The sequence below is a fragment of the Epinephelus fuscoguttatus genome, linkage group LG2 (genome assembly GCF_011397635.1).
Source record: "Epinephelus fuscoguttatus linkage group LG2, E.fuscoguttatus.final_Chr_v1".
Lineage (NCBI taxonomy): Eukaryota > Metazoa > Chordata > Actinopteri > Perciformes > Serranidae > Epinephelus > Epinephelus fuscoguttatus.
The window spans coordinates 2481799-2506088 of record NC_064753.1 but is presented as its reverse complement, the minus strand read 5'-3'; the positions used below and the strand labels follow the sequence as shown (position 1 = coordinate 2506088).

General features: G+C 41.6%; 1 protein-coding gene across 1 annotated transcript in view; it reads right to left on the bottom strand.

Annotated features, from left to right (window-relative positions):
* The window catches only part of serinc4 (serine incorporator 4), a 52915-nt gene that overhangs the window by 3478 nt on the left and 25147 nt on the right, over nucleotides 1-24290 (bottom strand). Inside the window, exons 6-10 of the mRNA XM_049603153.1 lie at nucleotides 16730-16941; nucleotides 15279-15374; nucleotides 6393-6519; nucleotides 6074-6186; nucleotides 4123-4276 (exon numbers count right to left, since the gene is read on the bottom strand). Coding sequence (XP_049459110.1) covers nucleotides 4123-4276; nucleotides 6074-6186; nucleotides 6393-6519; nucleotides 15279-15374; nucleotides 16730-16941 — 702 coding nt within the window. The remainder of the gene's footprint in view (nucleotides 1-4122; nucleotides 4277-6073; nucleotides 6187-6392; nucleotides 6520-15278; nucleotides 15375-16729; nucleotides 16942-24290) is intronic.

Below are 24290 nucleotides of genomic sequence, written 5' to 3'. Positions count from 1 at the left end.
GGCCGCAGTATGTCAGGACCCAGGATTGTGTGTCGGACTTGGTTGTCTGCAGTACGGGGGGCCCGCAGGGGACGGTGCTGGCACCGTTCCTCTTCACCCTCTACACTACAGACTTTTCATACCACACCCCCACCTGTCATCTGCAGAAGTTCTCAGACGACTCTGCCATCGTCGGCCTCATCACAGATAGGGACGACAGGAAGTACAGAGAACTGAATCGGGACACTTCTTTGACAGTGTGGTGGCATCAGCCATCTTTTACGGAGTGGTCTGCTGGGGCAGCAGCGTCTCAGCTGCAGATAGGAAGAGACTGGACAGGCTGATCAAGAAGGCCAACTCTGTCCTGGGATGTTCTCTGGACTCTGTGCAGGTGGTGGGAGAAAGGAGGATGACAGCCAAGCTGTCATCTCTGAGGACTAATGAATCCCATCCTCTGCAGGAGGAGATAAAAGCTCTGGAGAGCTCCTTCAGCAATAGACTGATTCACCCAAAGTGTGTGAAGGACCGCTATCGCAGGTCCTTCCTGCCTGCTGCTGTCAGGCTACATAACCAGCACTGCTCACAGTAGACTGCACCATGGACACTTTATTGACACTACGGACACTTCATGGACACCACAGCTGTCTGCTGTTTTGCACATACAATCACTTGAACTAGATGTGCTCCCTTTATCCAATGCTCATTTTTTGCTCATTTTTACTCACTGCTGCTCATTATTATCCTCTTCCTATTATTTTCATTATTATTAGGGCCCGAGCGACGACAAAGTCGTCCGAGGACCCTATTGAAATCGTGCTGTTTATTATTATTAGGGCCCTCGCACCGAAACGGTGCGAGGACCCTATTGTATTCCTTAGGATTTTTTTTTTTTTTTTTTTTCCCGCATCTTTGATTGCATTTTGGGGGCTTTGCCATATTCAAAAACTCACCAAATTTGACATGCACATTCATCTTGGCGAAAATTTAGGTGTACGCAAAATCTCAACGATGCCAGTCGCAAAATGGCGAAATGGCGCCCCCTAGAAAATTTCAATCGGCTCCCACCGGCAGCCCGTTTGACCAAATCCCCCGAAATTTGGCGGGGTCGTGTATCATCCCAAGACACACGAAAATGCGCAGTTGGACTTTTTTCAAAACCCAACAGGAAGTCAGCCATTTTGATTTGAATATTCTGATTTTGGCGATTTGCAAGTGTTCTCTCTGAGCTATCTCCTCCTACATGGTTCATTGGATGGCTTCAAATTTGGCCTGCTGCAACTAGACCACTTGATGATTAAAAGTTATTAAAAGATTGCATGTATCTCATAAGGCGTTACCATGGCGGTGCGGCGAAGTTTGATGTCTCGCCATGAAAAACGAAAGTGCTATAACTTGGGCGTACTTGGTCGAATCTTCCTGAAACTTCACATGGTTGTAACTGGCCCTGCCTTGGTCATATGATATGAGTTTCGTAAGGGGGCGTGGCCTAACGGTTTGGCCACGCCTTTAAACAGCAGCCCCCGCGGCCCGTTTCACCAACATGAACAAAATTCGGTACACACATGTATCACACCCAGACGCACAAAAAAGTCTCTTGGACCCATAGGCTAAACCCAACAGGTTTGATTTGAATAGCTATCTCCTCCTACATGGTTCTTTGGATCGGCTTCAAATTTGGCATGCTGCAACTAGACCATTTGATGATTAAAAGTTATTAAAAGATTGCACGTATCTCATAAGGCGTTACCATGGCGGCGTGGCGAAGTTTGATGCCTCGCCATGAAAAACGAAAGTGCTATAACTTGGGCGTGATAGGTCCGATCGGCACCAAACTTGCTGGGTATGATCGTAGTCCCGCCTTCAACACGGCAACATTAAAAAATTCCCTCTTTCTCAAAACGCCCCCTGCTGGTGACAGGAAATGACAAGTTTTAGACTTTGAAGTGCTACTTCCCACATACTTTGTCCAATCAGCTTCAAATTTCACAAGATTACTCTGTGACATGTCTGGATAACATCTACATGCAAATCAGCCCGGCCATTGAGACACAGAGAATTTCGATTATTTGCCATTACACAGGAAGTTGTTGTAACTTACACATGCTTACTCCAATAGACCTAAGATTTCAAATGACCACTTGGCTACGTGTCTAGAGGACAACTAGGTGTTAATCAAGATTCACACTCACTGTGCTACCTACTGGCGAATGGGGGATCTGTTTTGTAGCGAATTTTGATTATTTAACATTACAGCCTTGAGTTAGAATGAAACACATATAATATAAATATTAAACAACCAACCAACACCAAAACATGCCTTTGAGTTTTGTTTGTCAGCTGCATAGATTTCATTCCTCCTAGGAGATCAAATACATGACGACGATGATTATGATCTTTGTCTGTCCTTCACACAACACATTGTTGTAACATTACAAAAGCTTCACTGTGCCTTCACCTGCTGAGGAAACTCAGCCTTTTGCAGCAGTAAGGGAAATTTTAAATATACCATAAATCACAGATTGAATCCATACTGTCCCTCAATATCGTATCCTATTATATCTTCATCACCATGACAGTAAAGGCAACACTCCAAAAAAAAAACAAAAAACAAAACCATGCCCATGAAATACTCAACAAACCCTAAACATCTCATTCTGGACTGATCAGGAAATCCTCCTCAACCTCTTGTTATTATTATTAGTAGTAGTAGTAGTAGTAGTATTCCTCCAAATGAATTGCCTTTTTGGGAGGCATAACATACCCGAAAACTCATGAAACTTTGCACACGCCTCAGAACTGGTGAAAAATTTGATATTTTGAGGGTCTCGTGTGTGGGTTCCAAAAAATGGCTCAGTAGCGCCCCCTACAAAAGTTTGAGGAAACAGCTCCTGAAGCTAGTTTAACCTACATATATGAAAATAGGCAGGCTTATATAACGCCCAGAGACGTACAAAAAAGCCTCTTGCAGGCATGCTCCAAACCCAACAGGAAGTCCGCCATTTTCAATTTACTTGTGCCACTTTTGTGCATTTTTGCCCATTTCCAGGGCTTGTAAATTAACGAACTTGTCCTACAGATTTAATCAGATTGGCTCCAAACTTGGTGTATGTAAGCATGACTATGTTGTGACCAAAAGTTATTACAGGATTTGCCCAATGTTGAATGGCGCGCCTGCTGCCAAGCGTTGAATCTTGAGGTCTCGCCATGAGAAACGAAATTGCTGTAGCTTTGGCATAAATGGTCCTGTCTCCACCAAACTTCACATGATTCATATTAGTCCCGCCCTGAACACATTTTCATTACCATATTGCCTGATACTCATAGACCCACCTAGTGGCGACAAGTAGGTCTCATCAACCACTTATCTTTCGATTTATCTTAAAGTTACATGCTGTGGTGTATATTTGATGTTCACAAACATGATGTATAATTAGTGCGCTCTCCACCTCCCTCTAGTGGAAAGAGGAAGTGATACAAAATGTGAAATGTGTCATTCCAGCACTGTATCAAGGATATGCAAAGTCACTCCTGCATGCGATGTCTAACTTTGACAGAAATGAATTGACACGTCAGAAGACGTCCTGCCAGCCCCCCCGAGTTGCGTGAAGGTGCGAGGGCCCGTTCATCGCTGCTTGCAGCTTTAATTATTATTATTATTATTATTGTTATTGTTATTTATCGCCGTCTCTTGTATTTTTGTACTTATTTGCATGCCTAGTTATTTAAGTTTTTTAAGTTTAATTTTGAATTCTTTAATCTGACTCTTTCTCCTTGACTGCTGTAACACTGGAATTTCTCAATTATGGGATCAATAAAGGTGTATCTTACCTTATCTCTTGTCTTAAGTACCATAACTGTGGAAACTCTACATGACAAAAGAAAAAGAGCCCTGTTGCAAGGCTCTGAAGACAACAGAGAGCAACCTCTGAGACAGCGGGGCTCACAGTAATAAAATAAGGTCAAATTTTATTTATCCCCAGAGAAACTGCTAAAATGCAAATGACAAAATGATCTACTTGCAAAAATATAAAAAATACATAATCCTCCACCTCTTCTGATCCCCTCTCCTCCATAAGAATTTTAAACAGTCGTTTAGAAATCATAAGAATCTTAATAAGAACAAGCACTGTGTCGTTAACTAACCTGAACCAGTTAGTGAGGGTCATCATGACATAAAGCGAGGCCAAGAAAAAGACAAAATGGAAGAAGAAGTAGCTGTAGGCCACTCTCTGCGTCTCGTTGTGAATGACCTTCTGACAGCCTTTGTTCTCGTCATCCATCACAAACTCATCCTCACCTGAAAAGGACAAATTTATAAACAAAGCTGAGGCCTGCTTTCAAATTCAAACAGCACTGATTTTATAGTGGTTCAGTTTGGTCAATCTGCACACTGTGTTACCTTGAGTGTCATTTTCATTTTCCAGTTCATTTGTTCACAATTTAATTTAGTTTCTGGTTATAAGTAAGGAGCGGATTATTACTTGGCTGTTCAATTGAGTTGTTAAATCTATATTGGTGTTTTATTTTTTGAAACATAATGACACCACATCCTGTTAGGTCATTTCCTGTTCAGTTACTTCCTGTTTACCTAGTCCCGCCAATGAGAAACGTGCTTCATGCTCCTAGAGCAATCCATTGCAGTCCTCTGATACATATCATAGAGGCAATGGTGTAAGTTGATTTTTATGATTTTAGATATGTTAAAAAGTATATATCAGATGCTATTTGCAAAAAATTAAAATTGAGAAGTTAGTTAAAAACATGTTTATTTACATTTATGTACAATGCAATGTTAAGTTAAAAAAAAGGATACTTAATACTTTTGTACTGTTTTTATTTACAGTTTTCAACAGTTGTCACTGAAGAACAGTAACAGTAAATGGTCAAACTTATTTCAGACTCTGTCTTTATTGGCACTGATTTACCTTGGTGTTTAGTCAAAGTTTCCATACACCCTGCATGAGAACACTACACACACACTGCAATGATCAAAGCCAAATGTGGACTTTCACTTAAGTCACAAACCTACAATTTTATCTGTCCATACACACCAGATCTGATGCTGACTTTAAAAACACAGTATTTAAAGTACATTTAAATGTCCGTCTGTCTTTTATTACACATTATGTTTGTAGGTGTCAGTTTCTTTTATAATATTTTTTGGAATATACAGTACACATCACATTTATGAAAAAGAATGTGCTACTCCCAAACTCAAACTATCTGATGTCCACTAGATGCTGGCTCAAAGAAATCTCTGTGACCAAAAGCCTTTATTTTTTTCTAACCATGTGCAGCAACTAATTTCCGTTTTTGTAATGCATCTTGGTTATTTTAAAAAATTAGATAAAATGTTGTGTCATTAAAGGTAGCCTTGGTAAATGGACTTCCAACCACTCAAATTGCTTTACACTACATGTGACATTCATGAATACTCTGACATGCAGAGCGGAGGAGCCAAGAATCGAACCACCGATCTTCTGTTTATGGGACAGCCTGCTCTCCTCCTCCTCCTCTGCCAGTTTAAACAAACAAATGTGGAATTTACTTTAAGTGTTTCTTACTAAAATACAGTGTACGTATGCTTAATGTGTATATTTTCAAAATCGTGAATTGTTTACATGCATCTTTGCCAGCTAGCAGTTTTGCCAGCTGCAAATGTTGTCCGAGTGTTTATTTTTATTTTTTATTTTTTTGGACCTAATCACTGCAAACAGTGGCCTTTAGGCACCTACAGAAAGTTAGATCACAGTCAACAGGTAGATGTCTTTGTCCAGTTAGAGTAAGCCTTCATGAATTTTTTGATGTCTGTGTTCCTTCTGCCCTTGTTTGTTTGAACTGCGGACAGATTAGATTCAGCATCACTCTTTGCAAAGCAGGTAAGGTACTGGAAAATAAAATGGAAATTAAAACAGACTTAAAATTTCCTCATGCTTTGTGTGTAACCAACTACCAGCTGAATGCAGAACTTTGCTGATCCTGGACCTCCTGCTTATCTTCCTTCTATCTTAATATTAGAGCATGTGTGGTTTATTGATGTAAAAACACAATACAAGGCATATTGAAGTGTGATGTCAACTGCATTAGTACAGACCTTCCTCTTCCTCAGGGCAGCAGAAGCAGCAGGTGGCTTTCTGGAACTCGTAACGGTAAACTTTGATCATCCAAAACGGACCAAACACCTCTGCCAGGTAGGAAGCTTCATTACTGAGGGGAAAATGAGATTAGAAAACACAAATAATTCCTCCTTTCAGACATGTAAAAGTACAAGTATTTTTGTCATTGCACCAATTCATGAAAGTGATGTTTCTGTAATATATGTTTAAAGTGCACTGTTATTCTGTAATGACATTTTATTCAGTACAGTACTCATTTACATGAACATTGTGTTGAAAGAGAAAGAGTCTAGTCACCATGCAAAGAGGACGCAGCAGTACATGATGGCAGCTCCAATTACGGCCACAGCATTGCCTTCTTTCTGGATGCCATCTTGTCCCACACTGGGGTAACAGACGGTCATGTTCATGCCCTGATACACCACTGACATGGAGAACACCACAGCACATTACTTTCCATCACAGTATCATTTTGGTTCATCTCTATCAGTCCATGGAAAACATTTAGTGGCTTTTAGTGTTGCATTCCAAAGTTAAACCAGCAGAACAGATACACAGTCCATATTACTGTGGAACAGATCAGTATGATAATACAAATTATACTTCAATGACTCTGGAAAAGCTGCAGATTGAATAAGATAGCATGTCACTCTTTACCAAGAAGAAAACAAGAGCACGAAATCAAGTTCAAAGTGGAGCAGAGCAAATGTGCAGATGAAAGTGATCCACAAAAATATGGACTGAATTGATGTGCACATTATTTTCATGTTCTATTTTTTATTGTATGTTGAAAAAAAAGCTCAGTTAAAGATAAATCTGAGGACAAATACTACAGTTTGATATAAAATGTGACAAAATTTCAAATCCATTTTTTTTCTAATTGAAGCTTTAAAGTCCAGTGTGTAGGATTTAGGGGGATATATTGGCAGAAATTGAATGTATAATGAGTATGTTTTCTTTAGTGTAAAAACACTTGAAAATAAGAATCAGTGTGTTTTCTTTACCTTGGAATTTATATCTACATAGGGAGCTTGTCCTAGCCCAGAACAGAAAAACACTGGCTCTAGATAGGGACATTCATGTTTTCGCGTCAGCCTTTATTATCACTAGATCAGTTTGTTTTGAAGAGGAAGCGACCTCTGCAGATAATTCAGCTTTCGGTAAAAACCTCCTGAACATTTGGATCTTAAGTTATCTTAGAAAAAAGGTGAACATAGATAAGCAGGTGCTAAACTAGTGGCTCAGCTCCAACATGCCAAACAGCACCAAAGAAATGTGAAACTGTTTTATTCAGTGTTTAATCACCTGGTCAGTTTGTTTTGGAGAGGGAGAGACCTCTGCGGATAATTCAGCTCCAGGTAAAAACCTCCCGAATGTCTGGATCTTTAAATATCAGAGAAAAAAGGCAAGCCCAGATTAGCAGATGCTAGACTAGCAGCTTGTCTCTGACACAAAAAACAGTGTCGGAGAAACATTGATTTGTAATGTGAAACTGCTTTATTCAATGTTTTTACCAGTTCAAATCACTGGGTTGTTTGTTTTGGAGAATATGAGAAAATTCGGCTCACAGTAAAAACCTCCTACACCTCATGGAAATAAGTTGAGCATACATTAAGTTACCGGAGAAAATAGGTGAGCACACATTTGCAGGTGCTGGGCAAGTGGGCCACCTGCGATATGCAAAGCAGCATCGGAGAAACACTGATTGGCAAAGTGTAACTGTTTTATTTACTGTTTCTACCGGTTTTAATCACCAGGTCCATTTGTTTTGGAGAGGAATAGAGATCTCTGCAGATGATTCAGCTCATGGTGAAAACCTTTTGAGCATCTGGATCTTAAACTATCAGAGAAAATAGGTGAGCACGTTTGACTTGTTAAACAAGTCAAACATGCCAAACACCATTAGAGAAATGCAGAATTTTTAAATACGAAACTGCTTTACTCAGTGTTTTTATCTGTTTTGATCACTTGGTCCATTTGTTCTGGAGAGGAAGAGACATCTGTGGATAATTTGTCTCCTAGTACAAAATCTGAACAATAAACACTAAAGGAATTCTAATCGGGAGAAGTGTCAGCTGGTTACAATCTACAATCTTCACCACAAGATGCCACTAAATCCCCCTAATCTAACACTTGACCTTTAAAGCTTTGAGGTTCTTAAACTAAGAATGAAAGATAAATGTAATTATATTTGATTCATTTGTTGGAGCTCATGATCAGTATCTTAACCTCTAAGTTACAGCGCTCCCCAGAATACAACATTTATATTGTGAAATCTAAATTTAAGTCTCCTCTAGCAATAATCTTGTTTACTGGACCCACATCAGGAACCAAATGTGCAGCTGGTTTTATACATTTCATTCTTTTAATTTGTGTTTTGCTTTTTTTCATAACTAGCAGCACCACAGAGAAAAGGTGCCACGAGTGTCACTTTCCTTATTTCCATGTTCTTTCTCCTATGTTTCATTTCCTGGGAAATTCCTTTCTTGTAAAATGTTGGTTTCAGCTGCACTTTCTCCCTATAGACTTACCCTCTGGACACTTTCTGTGCTGAACACAGAGAACTCACAAGTATGTACTGTATGCTCACACATGTGCATGCATGTGCACAAGCTGCAACCCCCACCCCCACCCCCCGACACCCCCCCCACCCACCCCCGACACACACACACACACACACACACACACACAAAAACATGCATTCACACAGATATCCAGCCACACCTCCAAAGGGTTATTTCAGCTGGCTGTGGATTCCTGAAAGGTTTTGTGTTTGTGTGTTGTGGGGGGGAAAGGAACCTGAACTCTGTGAAAACACAGGCCAATTACAGGACTTGGAGTGTATAATACACACACACACACACACACACACACACACACACACACACACACACACACACACACACAGAACATGTCCTGCACTTTGAGTTGTCTTTGCACTGCAAACTAATTTCTTTCTCTCAGAAACATGAGGATTACTGTGTGTGTGTCATGGTGAGGTCATAGAGGAGAATAAGTCTTCTGGGGACAGACTAGGCAAACAAGGACCAAAGAAGACAGTAATGAGGATAGATATGTGTCCAGCATGTGTGGGCACACATACAGACAGGTAAAGAACCCTGAATTAAAGCAGCATAGCAACAGTAGATAAATGTTAAATATTACAGAGCAGAAGGGTGTGCTTACTTGTGTTTAGTTAGTGTGTGTGTGTGCGTGCGTGCGTGCGTGCGTGCATGCATGTGGTTCATGGTCTGCTGTGGTGAAAAAGTGATTTTATAACAGACTCTGAGTGCATATTTTCTCAACAAGTTGCTACAATGTCCTGTGCTGCTCCGGGACTCAAACATGCACCTACTGCACACACTTGTACAGTACACCGCTGTGGAGAGCAGCATGTTATATAATGTTCAAGATTTTTGTCATATGGAACACTATTAATTTATCATAATGATCTGTTCTGTATGATATCTATTGCATGTCTGTCCGTCCTGGAAGAGGGATCCCTCCTCAGTTGCTCTTCCTGAGGTTTCTACCATTTTTTTCCACATTAAAGAGTTTTTTTGGGGAGTTTTTCCTTATCCGCTGCGAGGGTCCCAAGGACAGAGGGATGTTGTATGCTGTAAAGCCCTGTGAGGCAAATTGTTATTTGTGATATTGGGCTTTATAAATAAAGTTGATTGATTGATTGATTGATTGATTGATTGACTTAATAGCCCCAGAATGGGCCATTAAAGGAATCCTCCAGCAAAATGTGATTTGACCACAGAACACTCACCACTTGTAAACTTATAAGGTGGCTCAGTAGTAACAGCAACTTTAGTAACTTGGATTCACAGCATTTCTTCTGCATTCCTATCGGTTATATAGTTTGTTGCTGGTTTAAGTCACTTTCAGTGTAAAGGAATTAGTGGCAATTAGTGTGGTTTGCAAACCACACCTGAGGCAGAATCCACATGTTGCATATACAAGGTTTTGCTTAGTATACTTGATGGAATACAGCTTAATCAGGGGTGTCAAACGTACAGCCCGCAGGCCAGAACCGGCTCGTGTGTGAAAATTATAGAGGTCATGAATTCCTTCTTTTTTCAATAAAATGCACTGCTATTCCTTTATTTGTCCACTAGGGGTCGAACTTTCCTAATAGAAGTACTAAGCCCTAAACTGAATACCTGTTGTGGATCTGTGAGTCACATGACAACACAGTCAAGTGTTGACATTACATGCAGGAGCCTCCGGTGGAAAATGTCTTGTGGACATAGAGTGTCAGATTTTCCAAGAAAAATGGACCAGTCCGAATATATTCACAGAGGTAAATGGGAAGCCAGTGTTCTTGGTGTGTTAGTAGCACCTTTCAGTGCTAAAGCAATATAATATTCAATGACACTATCAGACTAATCATAGCAAAAAATACAAGAACTTGCGAGGACAACTGAGAAAAGAGAAGATAAATGAACTGCTGGCAGGTTTTGAGGAAACAGCAGTCTGTTTTTAGTTGTCACGGAGAGATCAGTGATGCAGCTGTAAAAGCTAGCTAACTTATTGCTAATGACATAGCATCGGCATCAAAGCCGTAATCTGAGGGAGAGTTTGTGAAGACATGCATGCTGAAGGCGGCAGAAATCATATACCCCGACAAACACCAGGCTTTTGCCAACATCAGTCTGACAAGAAAACCAGTGGCATAAAGGATTTCAGATCTTGCAGGAGATTTGGACAGTCAAATTAAGGACAAAGTTATGTCATTTGTTGCATTCTCTGTTGCAGCTGATGAGAGCATGGAAGTTACTGATGTTGCTCAACTGGCCATATTCATTCGTGGTGTTGATGAGAGCTTGACTGTCACCAAGGAGTTCTTTGAGTTAGTGTCGATGACAGACACCACAACAGCGAATTACATTTTTAACTCTTTTGTTGTAGCACTGGACAGAGTCTGGATGGACTGGCCCCGCGCTGTCAGCCTGGCTACGGATGGTGCGCCATCAATGATAAGTAAAAAAGCAGGTGTTGTGACGAAATTCAGAGAACAAGTACAAGCTGCAAATGGAGGGCACAGTTTATGGACTTTTTACTGTATTTTGCACTAGGAAGCATTGTTTTGAAAGTCGTTAAGAATGGATCACGTCATGGAAGTGGTTGTCCGATCTGTTAATTTCCATCAAGCCAGAGGTCTGAACCATTGTCAGTTTGACAGCCTTCTTCCTGATAAACACATTACCCATGGCCTGCCATACCACAGCGAAGTATGATGGTTAAGCCGAGGAGCCGTACTGATGCATTTCTTTGATTTATGAGAGGAAATTGGACAATGGAGCGAAAAGGCAAACCAGTGCCTTAACAAAGTTGTCATACTGTATTATGACAGCATATGTGATTTTCAGTTGAAGCTGGCTTTGTGGGAGGTTTAGCTGTCAAATGTTGACCCTGCTCATCAAGATTGCAGGACTGCTACAGGAGTTTCAGCAGCAGTTTTCTGATCTGCCCATGGACATCCAACTTGAGTTACTTGACTTGCAGTGTGATTCAGATTTGTAGAACAGATAGCCCTGGCTGCAAAGGTTTTGTGCATGTTTGGGATCACTTACCTGTGTGAACAACTTTTCTCTGTGATGAGCATCAATAAAACAAAACTGCATTCCAGGCTCACACACAAGCACTTAAATTACATTCTGAAAGTGGTAACAGCTCACGATTTGACAACATATATTAATGCACTTGTGAAGACTAAGAGATGCCAGATCTCAGGAGCAAGTTCAACAGTGAGTAGCCTGCTTCATGTAAAATGCTGCTTCAGAGGCTTTTCCAGCCTGACCAAAATACAGTGAAAACTTATTGTTGTCATATTTAAAGATATTTAACACTGTGCAAAATGTTGTCAATTTGCAGCTTTAGTTCAAAGAATCTATTACTAAGGTACTGCCTTTTGATCTGTAAGGCAGGAGATAACTCAACCTACTTCTTCAACAGCTTCCACTTTAGTTTGGTGTGGTGAAGGGTGCACAAATGTATGTAAAAATGCATATGTAATGACTGTGAGTAGTGGACTGACTGGATGTAGAAAAATGGAGACACATAGTTAAAATTGCTGTTCATTATCTGTTTTGTAAATACCATGTTCATTAATTGTTAATGTTTTCAGAATGTTTTTGCACTTATGTTTTGTGCATTTTTAGATCCACTGTGATCTGTAAATTGTAATGCACATGTAGACTAATAGTGAAAAACAGACTGACGAAATGTGGAAAAACTGAGATATATTGTTGAAATTAAAGTTATTTTTCTGAAGACATCTCAGGCTGCTTATCATCTGTTTTGCAAATGGATTGCTCATTTATTGGCCTCTAGGCAGAGGCAGAGGTGCAGCGCACCTGCGCTTCGCCAACTGGGTGTGGCCAGGCAGATTTTGCAAGTTTGCAGTTAGCTTGTTTGCTATATTGCGTGAATGCAGCTGTCCCACTGAACATCCCGCTGAGCCCCATTCAAACCTTAAAACTTTATATAAAAAAAAGGACTTATCAAGTTTTCATATTGAACAGCCAAATGTGATCCAACTGACATAATTCTGAGTCAGATACAGCCCTAATAATTACGCTACATTATTGATTAGAGTAGAAGACAACTTTTAGTTTGGCATGTGAGTATGCAAATTAGTCTTTGAACATGACCAAACCCTTTACTCAAAACCAGACCTGTGCTGTGGCTACATTACAAATAAGTCCATCTTCCGTGACTACATTTGTCTCTTCTCTGCTTTATGGTTGTTGATTGTTGTAAAATGGCAGCCATAGACAGCCCAGTCAACAGAAGAAAATGTTGACATTGTACATCTCTGTAAAACATGGATACGTTAGATTTGTACATTTCATACATACCATATCAATGTTTATAAAGTGACCGATTGCATGTATAACAGCTGAATTTGACATTGTGAGGTGTTGTGACACCCAGGCAAGATGGCTGCCAAGCTGCAGACCACTGCAGAGCAGCATTCGAGGGCAACAAACAATAAATCTCAGTATCTAAACATAACCACATGTGAACCCAGACACTGTTGAAACATAAAGAAATCACAAGTCATGTTTCAACACAATCTTACACAATAGCATGCAAATGTTACATATTTGTTGTTTAAAGAAACGTAAAATGCCAACATGTATTCTGGAGATTGGGTTGAGAGAGTTGCACTCCTTTTGTGAATCAGTAAGTTGATGACTGTTGATGTTTTACATCACACAAACCTTTTCTGCCATAGAAGGGGGAAATCTGTGCCTATACCAATCTGCTGTACTCCTGGCCAATTCAGGTACAGAAAAAGAAAAATACATCCAACAATATATTACAACTGTGTTTCAACGTGTGTTTTCTATTTAAGCTTTTGACCTGTCTGACCTTTCCTGAGCTGAATAAAACAGACTCTTCACTGGCAGAATTAAACAGTGTATTGTACTTTATCCATTCACCAGGACAGGGCTGTTTGAGAACATATGTAATGACACTGCCAGGTTGTACTCATGTGTTATCCATGAGGAATGTGAAACAAATATCCTTCAGTCTGCCCTCACCACAGTACACCAGCCCAGCAGACAGTGTATCAGAGCACATCTCATCCCGGATTATCTGTGTGTGTGTGTGTGTGTGTGTGTGTGTGTGTGTGTGTGTGTGTGTGTATTTGCATGCGTGCCATTAAGATATACAGTAAACCCTGGATAAGACGGGGTCCTCTGACAAACCCCTGCACTAATGTCTCAGTCATGTGAAGGCTCTTTGTCTTACCTGGAGCCAACAGGTGAGTCATTATGAGAAAAGAAAAGGCAAATTATAGAGGATTTTAAAATAGGATTGTGTCTAAGACTAAGTAGGACAGATTGATGAAGTCAGTGACAAACTAATTCTCAAACATTTCACAGAGAGAGCTGTGGTGAAGAGTCTCAGATTATTTCAAGTCTAGTGCAATATGCATGTCTACACTGAAAGTAACTCTTTGCCATTATCATTCCTCCATACTAGCCATAGTCAGAGATGGGGAACAAAATCCACGTCCTTGTCCAGAGCAAAAATGCAAATGGTCAGACAAAGCTAATATGAGGCTTTAGCAGTCTTTTTGATATTAATGTTGTTTTTTGTGTTACTAGACAGGTAGGCAGGTGATATACAATGATTTTAGCAGAACTTTCCCACTGTCTGCTGAGCCAAGAAATGAAGCTGAAAAGAGTGATGGGGGTGAACCAGAACAGTAGCCTGTAAAACCAAAACAAGGTGCTAAATGTTGCAAAAATGCTGGTGAGCTGAGGGGAACCACAGTGTTAGGTAATAAGGCCCTGTTTATACGACAACGATTTCAACTGAAAACTGTAAACTTTAGTTGCGTTTTGGCTGATCGTTTACACAACAGTGGCATTTTGTGTGCCTGAAAACGCAATGTTTTGAAAACGGGCTCCAGAGTGCAACTTTTTGGAAATGGCAGCATTTCCATTGTCCTGTAAACTTGCAATATGCAGTTCCTCTGAAAACGGAGACTTTTCGCACATGCGCATTACAGTTCCAGTCACCAGGCATGCCAACCAACAATGCCAAGCTCTGTTTGTGCTGCGAAGTGAAGTGTAGATCTGTTACTGTAGCAACTCATCCAAACAAACAAACAACATCTAAAGTTATTTGTGCATGCTTTCGCCATTGTGTCTTCTTTGTTTTGGTTTGTAATCACCGCGTTGTAGAGGAAGGCACTTCAGCGCAGGCGCATGGCATCATGCCGTGGTGTTGCTTTGCAAATTTACACTGCCACCCATTTGCCTGGCGTGCATACTATAGCATTTCCAGTAGATTTTGCAGCTCCGTGTGTACGGGGATTGTTTCAATAACGTCGTCATATAATCGCAGAAGTTTTTTAAAACACAAAGGACAGACTTTTCCGTTTTTAGAGAAACCGTCGTCTAAACAGGGCCTAATTCTCTGTGGGGGGAAAATGGGGGTTATTAATAACAACATTTCAGCACAAAGAGGATGCAAAGTGTGATGGACTGCATGTTCTTCCTTTCCCTGTCCCATGTTTCTTGTTTAATTGACATATAAAAAATAACCTTGAAAATTTGAGTTCATGTTAGAGGTTTGTGTGTCAATGTTCTGTGTGCTAGTGGAGCTGCAGAGATCTGTTACTGTGCTTCTGCTCTGTCTGGTAAGTTAGCGTACCTTTCTCTGGCGGGCGGCTGGACAGCGCAGAGAAAGTGAGGTACATGACATAACAGCTGATGATGGAAGCCTGAAGGAGGCCCGACCGAGGCTGCTCTGCAGAGACACAAAGAGGGAGAGAGTCAGAATACATACTGAAATGTATCACACTTACTATAACCCCAAAACACATGCATGTACTCAGTGCAAAAGTAAAACTTCTGATAATGTAAAGAATTTGGAAAAAAGTGTTCCTCTCAAAGAGTTAGATTTTCAAGTGAAATATTTACATTTTAAATAGGGTAGGCTTATTTTTGGTTTAGCTATTTAAATGAAAATTCAGGAATTTATCTGTTTATTTTGTTAAAACATCAGGATAAAAGAATCTGTTACTTTCATTACAGTTTGGTAAAAAAAAAACAAAAAAAACAATAATAATAAAAAAAATAAAATAAAAAAAAAATAATAAGCTTTAATCATTTATTCATGAAAAAAATATCTCAGTTAATTTGGATATATACATATTTTACCTCTACAGGGTTGAAACCTGATATCTAATCTTGGAAATGTTTTATATTTTCATATAACCTGCTTTCTCAATTGCTGTTTCCAAGGTTGACAATGAACTCTGAAAAGCAAATGTACATAATTTTTAAAGTTAATTGTGTGATCAAGCAGAAACAAGGCTGATTTTTACTTTCTTTTTGAGTTCTGAAAAAGTTTCCATGTGCAGATACAACCCTGATTAAAAAAAAAGTTAGGATGCTGTTTAACATGTAAATAAAAACAGAATGCAATGATTTACAAATCCTGTTCAACCTTTATTTAACTGAATACAGTCCATAGACAAGATATTTAATGTTCAAACTAATAACCTTTATTGTTTTTTGTAAATATACACTCATTCTGAATTAGATATCTTACTGGAATAAGCAGGAAGGTCCCTGAAAAAGGCATTGTCTGGATGGCTGCATATGTTGCTCCAAAACCTGTATGTACCTGTCAGCGTTCATAGTGCCTTCACAGATGTGCAAGTTACCCATGATGCCATGGGTATACGTAAATACAATATATACATATACATATATATACAATATATACATATAAATATATATATATATATATATATATATATATATATACATATATATATATATATAGCAAGTACAAATGTAGCAAGTACTTCAAAATCATATTAACGTAAAGAAGATAAATATACATTGTTACTTTCCCTCTGTAAGCATCTGTTTCAATGAAAAACCCAGATATGTGCAGACAGAGCTGGCCTGCAGTCAGCGTTTGGCTCTTAAAGGGAAAAACAGATGATATTAGCTTACTTCTACTTATTATTATTATTATTTGCAGCAGCACTGGTTTCAACAGGGGGATGTTTGCACAGCTGCAGATGGACTAAGTGTTATTTCACCACTGACAATCGATGACAGACACACAAGTGTATTTCATCAACTCACTCTGCTTCACACATGGTGTGATGGCAATGAAGGACATGAGGCCACACAGTCCCAGGTTGATCCACAGCAGGGCCTTGTTGAAGTGGCAGGCGATGGGGTGTGTGTAGTACTTGTACATGAAGGTGAAGGCCATGGTGGCAATAGTGTAAAAAAAGAGGGTGGCGCACATCACTGCCAGATACCAACGTTTGTTTTCTGCTGCACCAGTCAACCTAAGAGGTAGAGGACAGAGAGAGGGTTCAGCTCCACATCCATCTACACTGATATTCATTCTGCCTGGATGTGTCACAGAGAAACACACCGGAAGTGTAGGAATCATGTTATTTTCACCAGACGGTTATGTTTTTAGTATTGTTGTTTGATATCAGAAAAACCTGTCTGCAGATTAAATTGAACATTGTCCTAAATGTAGGCCACAAGGGATTTATTTATGGTGCAAATCCAGGATTTCTTCAAGTTTTTGAGCGTTTTCTTGGTTTTCTCTGGAATTACTGCACTCAGAAGTGAATGAAAAAAGAAAAACTTCATGGAAAATTCATGGAGCCTGATTGCAACTTACAATCATGATGTGTGGAGTTTTTAATACAAGTAAAGCATAGTGTTGTTTCTTGAATCTTGTTTCACTAGCAAGAACCACGCCACAACAATATGTTGTTTAAAGGTTTAATGAAGTACAGGAGTTATTGAATGTTGAGAATAGATGAATGGATGTGGGTGAGGTAGAGGGAAGATGTCATCTGTTAGGCTGGTCTGGGAGGATGTATTGAAGACTGGGCGGAGGGAGACTCAGTGTGGGGGTTCCGTCTCAGGCGTATATATCCACCCGAGCTGATCACTAGCCCCCAGACGTGCTTAGAATGAGACATGGGAGAGGTATGCATCGGATTGAAAATGACAGAAGGGGTGAAGGGATGAGGGGATGAAGGGGTGAGGGTAGGGATGAGGTAGGAGGATGACGGGATGAGGGGATGAAGGGATGAGGGTAGGGATGAGGTAGGAGGATGATGGGATGAAGGGATGAAGGGATGAGGGTAGGGATGGGGTAGGAGGATGATGGGATGAGGGGATGAAGGATGAAGGGTTGAGGGATGAAAGGTTGAGGGTCGAATGGATGAGGGATGAACAGATGAGGGATGCAGGGGTGAGGGATGAAGGTTGAGGGTGAGGGTCGAATGGATGAGGGATGAAGGGATGAGGGATGAAGGGTTGAGGGTAGGGATGAGTTCAGAAGATGGAAGGATGAAGGGAAGGGAAAGGGAGGGTGGGTCGAGAAATCTTGAGACAAACGGGGTAGGATGGGTTGACCCGGCATAAGTAGCTACATTTCACTAGCAAGAACCACGCCACAACAATATGTTGTTTAAAGGCTTAATGAAATACAGGAGTTATTGAATGTTGAGAACAGATGAATGGATGTGGGTGAGGTAGAGGGAAGATGTCATCTGTTAGGCTGGTCTGGGAGGATGTATTGAAGATGCAAGCCTTTTATTAACATAGTAACGTGAGAATGGGAGGTTGAAGGACAATGGAAGCCAGTGACGAGTTTGATGAAGAAGTTGATTCCTGCCAAGTAGGACTGGATGGTCGATGACCGTATTTTTTGGATGGAATGAGCATGGGTGATGAAATTGCAGATGGACATGATGTCCAGAGAGGGAAAAGGTAGCTGGTAGGTGGAGTGAAATGCCTTGAAGCGATTCCAGCCAGTTAGGTTGGCTGAGAGTGTGCTTGGGGCAAGACTGTTAAGGATGGCTTCTTGTGAAGCATGAGAGAGGTTTGACAGCTGTGGAGCTAGTTGAATATTGTGGCTGAAAACAGTGGGATAGGTGAAGATCCGATTCTGGGGCCAAGTGTCTGAATTTCTGGAACGAGAAGTGAGACAATGAGTCAGCAATGATGTTGTGATGACCGGGAACGTGGGCTGCCCGGAGGATGAACTGGTGTTGAGCTGAGAATAAGGTGAGTCTGCGCAGGAACTGCATGATGGCTAAAGAATGAGATCGACCTTTGTTCAGGATCTCTATGACTGCAGTGTTATCGGAGTGGATAAGTATGGACTTCCTAGACCATTCATGCTCCCAAAGAATGGCAGCTATTATGATGGGATACAGCTCATGAAGCGCAGAGGAAGGAGAGCGGGACTCTGAGTCGAGGAATTCGAACTCTGGGGGCCAAGCGGAGGCAAACCATCTCCCTCTATAGTAGCCGCTTAAACCTGTGGAGGGAGCCGCGTCAGTGAAAAGTTGAATGTCCTCAGGCTGGGTGATGATGAGTCGCTGTAGAAGAAGGAAATGCCATTCCAAGAAGATAGGAAATGTAGCCACATGCTCATTTCCATTTTGCAGGCATCGTCCAGAATGACCCTATCATGGAGAGGGAATGGCAGAAGCCTTAGACAAAAGATTTAGCTTGAGGGATTATGTGGATGGCATAATTGAGATGGCCAAGGAGGGCTAACAGCTGGTGTTTGGTGCATCTGTCTGCTAGGGGGTAGTTTGACAGAAGCAGAGAGATGCGCTGTATTTTCTCCAAGGGCAGAGATGCTTCGAAGGAAATTGAGTCCAGGGTGATGCCAAGGAACTCAATGGAAGTGCCAAGTCCTGATGTTTTCTCCTCGGAAAGAGGGATGCCGAGTTCAGAGAAAGCATTAGTGAGCGTATTAAGCCCATGGCGAGGAGGTGAGGATGGTGGAGTGACGACAAGAAAATCGTCGAGAAGATGGAGAATGTAAGGGAGCCTGTCGTTGTTAGTGAGGATCCAGCATAGGGTTTCTGAAAGAGAATCAAAGATCTTAGGACTGCTTTTGCAGCCAGAGGTAAGGCGCACAGAAAAATAATATGCCCCCTTCCAGCAAATGCCGAAAAAACGCCAGAAGTCAGGATGAATGGGCAAAAGTTTGAGTGCGCTGGTGATGTCTGCTTTAGAAAGCCAAGCTCCATGTCCTGCTAGCCGAATGAGGGTGATGGCATGGTCGATGGATGCGTATTGCATGGAGAAATCCAGACTGGGAATGACGCTGTTGATGCTTGGAATGTGAGTCGTGTAGGGAAGACAGATCCATAATTAGCCTCTTTTTTCCAGAGTATTTGCGAGTGGCAACACCTACTGGGCTAATGCGGAACAGTGGAAAAGGAGGAATATCGAACGGGCCTATCATGAATCCTTTTTTGACCTCTTTAGCCAACAGGGTGTCGACAGTGTGAGGTTCTGCGAGAGCAGACTGGAGGTTGTGACAAGCGTGGGAAATGTCAGGGAGAGCTGCCATACCAGGATGAAAACCATGTGTGAAGCCATCTATGAGAAAATGAACAAGCTGTCTATAAGGATGGTTTTGTAGAGCAGTGGCAAGGACATTTACCTGAACAGGGGTGCTGAGGTGCTGTACAAGTTGGTCTGACAGGCGGTTAAAGACTGTGATGTTGCATGAAGAAGAAGATGCTGTGGCAGGGTGAGAAGGGGCTCCACATAGCTCGCAGGAGAGGGACGTGCGGGCTGCGAATATGCGGCAGTAGAGTTCAGAGTCAAGGGTGCCCCAGTACGTTCCCTGGTTAAATTGCTGTATGCGGCCAGCTGCTTGGTTAGCGAAGTGCACGTGGTAACTGTAAAACCCTGTCCCTCCAAAACGTAGGGCCATGTTGAGCATGATAGATAAATAATCATCCAGCTCTGCTCTCAGTGTGGGAAATGCAGAACAGATAGCGTTGCGGTAGAGAGAAAAAGTGAAGGCAAATTCTGTGGGGGTTAGGTCTTTAGACTGTGAGGGTAGTGAGCGGCGGAGTTGCACAGAGCCGAAGTTTGTCTGCACTTCCCTGAGCTGATTAGTGTTGATGACTGATGGCTTAAGAAGCTGGGCTAGATCCACGTAATTACCAGCAAGAATCTGTTGGCGTGGTGCCAGAGACAGGAGAAGGGTGATAAACAGATGAAGCTGGCTGGACGGGTGTTGCTGCTGTGGCAAGGGTGAAATTGCCAGTACAATGAGAAAATACGTTTGGGTGTTGGGGAAGGGATGGGGTGGGGATGGGGAGGGGAGGGGGAAAGGATAGACCAGTTGGAAGTGAAGGAGGAGGCTGGACATCACCGAGTTGGTTAGCCTGTGGTGGGACCCCTTGAGTTGCTGACTGAGGCTCTCCTGCTGTTGCATTGGCTATTGGAGGAAGAGGAGCAGAAGCCGTGTTGCTGGGAATGGCTGAAGGAAGGGTAGAGGAAGGGATGATGGGATGAAAGGATGTATGTGCACAGGGATTTTGTGAAGCCTGCGAAGACAGGGATGAAAAGCAAGCTGAAATCATGTGAGAGAATTCAGGAACAGAGGGAGTAGGCACAGGGGGACATACAACCTGGCCCCCACCAGAGGGGGCTGATGATGCAGGCTGTGGCTGAGGCAGCGACGGCCCTGTGACGTCACGCCTGACGACACCGGCAGTTGGTGGCACGGGTGTGGAAGCCGGAAGAGCGGGAGGTATGGAGTCTGTTGCTGCATTGATAGAGGCTGAATACAGTCGAAGAAGTGTGGCTTTGTTGGCGTTGCGGTGAAATGGGATGCCCTCGCTCCACAGGAAACGTTGGAGGTGAGTGACAGTCCAGTCTCTGATATTGGGCTCAGTTTGAGGACGCGGAGACTGCCGTCTCGCAGATGAGGGCGCACCGCGGGTGCACCGTGGTGAAGAGCCGGGAGCTGGAAGCCTAGGCGATCAGCTGCCGATGAGGTGAGGGTTGGAGCTGGCTCCTACACCCGTGCCCGCGGTGTCCGGTCCTCGCTGAAGGAGGAGCGAAGGCCTGAGATCTGCAGACCCCCACGGTCTGAGTCGGAGTCAGAGAGCTCTCTTTGGCGGAGCTTGAATGGAGACGCTGGGACTGAGGTACGCTGACCACTGAACACAGGCGACCACGGCGGCGTGTTTGGCTGCATTCTGGTTGCTGCTGCGAGTCTGGTGGACCGGTGTCGAACGGATCATCGAAAGGATCGCCTCTGAATTGGTCGAGTAGATCTGCGGTACAGGATCCATGGTAGGTAACTATGACAATCTTTACGTTTTGTCTTAGTTTGAATTAAAGTTTTCTCTGTGAAGCGTTTAATAGTGATGTTATGCTCAAGCCAGTTTGCTCGACACAGTGTTGATCTTTTGAAACGCAAGTGTTCCGAGGCAGTGTTTCGATCCCTGCTTCGGCATGCCCACAATCACGTGACTACCGGGAGCGAGGCCTCATTACAGGCAGTCCAAATGGTCTTCCACTTAGATGCAGTTTTGACACACAGCCAGCAGATGTCACTCTTCTGACTGTATGAAATGCTTCGAAGCAGTGTGTCATTCTTGAAGCAGGTGTGTCAAAGTGGTTCAATGCTTTATGAAGCTTCGATTTCACCATCACTAGCGTTTAAGCGAGACGCGCGGTCTGTCTGAGCTCAAGAAATCTCGAGACAAACGGGTTAGGATGGGTTGACCCGGCATAAGTAGGCTTGGCAGGTGATTAGAGGTGTGGTTGAGGCGTGGTTCTGCTCCCGAACCTAACAGGTTAACCACATTTGTAGAAAGGCAATTTAATTCAAATGGATATTGGTGCAGTACTGGGAGTCATCAAAGTAAGAATTTTAAATTGAACATGCTTTATGTTATAAATTCTAATAAATACATTTTGCAAATATGTTTGGAGCTACACATGGCCACCAGCTGCATTGTGAAGCCCTTGGTAAAGAGAAATCAGATGTTTTAGTGCTGGAGCAGGAAAAATAAATAAATTAGAAAAATGCATTTCCTGCGGAAGAGGTCAGATTTGACCTCTCCCAGGCCTCAGAGGTCAAATCTGACTTCCCTCCACATCTGAAAATAAACCTCATGGTATGTACTAACTATGGTAGAAATTTCATGCTTTTTTCAAAAAGTGCACAATTTATCTGCTAATCCACTGTACTATACTTCTACTGTTATTATACACATATGATTATTGTCACATATGTATACTCAGATCAGATATTAATATATACTTTCAACATATTGTACCACAATAGCTGTAATTAGAATTATAATATTATTACTTTAATTAATGTTGTTGTAAGCTACTGTCATTACCGTCTGTCCTGCATCTCTCTCTGTCTCTGTCTCTCTTTCTGTTTTATTGTGTCATACAGATTACTGTTAATTTATCATGTTGATCTGTTCTGTACGACATCTACTGCACTGCATTGTCTGTCTGTCCTGGAAGAGGGATCCCTCCTCAGTTGCTCTTCCTGAGGTTTCTACCATTTTTTCCCAGTTAAAGGTTTTTTCGGGGGGAGTTTTCCTTATCCACTGCGAGGGTCCTAAGGACAGAGGGATGTCGTATACTGTAAAGCCCTGTGAGGCAAATTGTGATTTGTGATATTGGGCTTTCTAAGTAAAACTGATTGATTGATTAATTGAGTATTAGTAGGAAAGGCTGTAATAGCACATGACAGACAGCTAACATGGATATATAATGTTTGCATGCTGTTTAAAATGGCATTTTTTAAAATCTAAGATTTAGACACGCACACACCAATATGTCTGTGAGTTTGTGTGTTAGTGGTTGTTGTCATGGTGATTATTGAGGGACACCTATAGTGGAGCAGAGAGTAGGTCAGAGAGCAGACACTTTTTAATGGATTTAAATCCCTCTCAAATTCCTCCCTGTTATGCCCAAACCGTAAGTCCACTCATCAGTATGAGGATAGCACCAGAGAGATGAGCTTCTCCCAAACGCAGGAATGTCTTTTTTATGTTTGTGGTGTCAAAAATGTGATTTTGGTCACAGGTTAGAAAGCTGGTGCCCCCAGAAATTTCTCCTCTCAGTTTACATGGGAGTGAATGAGAAAAAAATCATCTCTCTTCACTTGGGAGCTCACTGAGCCAAATGTGTAAGTGTGAGTTATTCCATGGGGACATTTCTGTGACCAGCACAAATTTTCCTACATTTTAATGTATAATTGTGTATGTAGAATGAAAATTGTGGGAATGGGAGTAACTTGTTCAGAAATCTTTTGAATATTTTAAAGCTGCTCCTCGCTCTGGCGATGATGTCACATGCTCTAGCTCTGTCCCATAGAGACCCATTATAAACTCAGAAAACGTCTGAAAAAAGCATAAAATGTAACCTGCAATTACTAAAAAATGGTAGAAGATATAAAAGAGCTGAATTATAGTTAATTAGCTGAAGGTTAGATGTTAGTTCTAGTGACATGTTTAAAGTTTGAATGAAGTCTCCAGCGGAAAGTATCCGGAAGCAGTAGCATTTCTAAGTGAAGTGGGTTGAAGAGGTGTTGAAGTTTTTTTCCATTGTTTTGAATGGCAAAAAAATGTTGAAAATGCTTAATATCATAAAAAGTATCAATAGTAGAAATTTATAAAGTAATGATAGCATAAATGAGCTGAATGTTTTGATGTTGAAATGGTTTCTGTAGTGCAAAGTATGCTGAAGTAGTTGCAAACCAAAAAAAGGAAGGAAGAAGAAAAATAATAAAGAAACTGTAGGAATAACATTTGGGGCCTTTTCCAAAGCAAACACACAGTACTAACAATGCTCATATTCCCTTTACACAGCTACA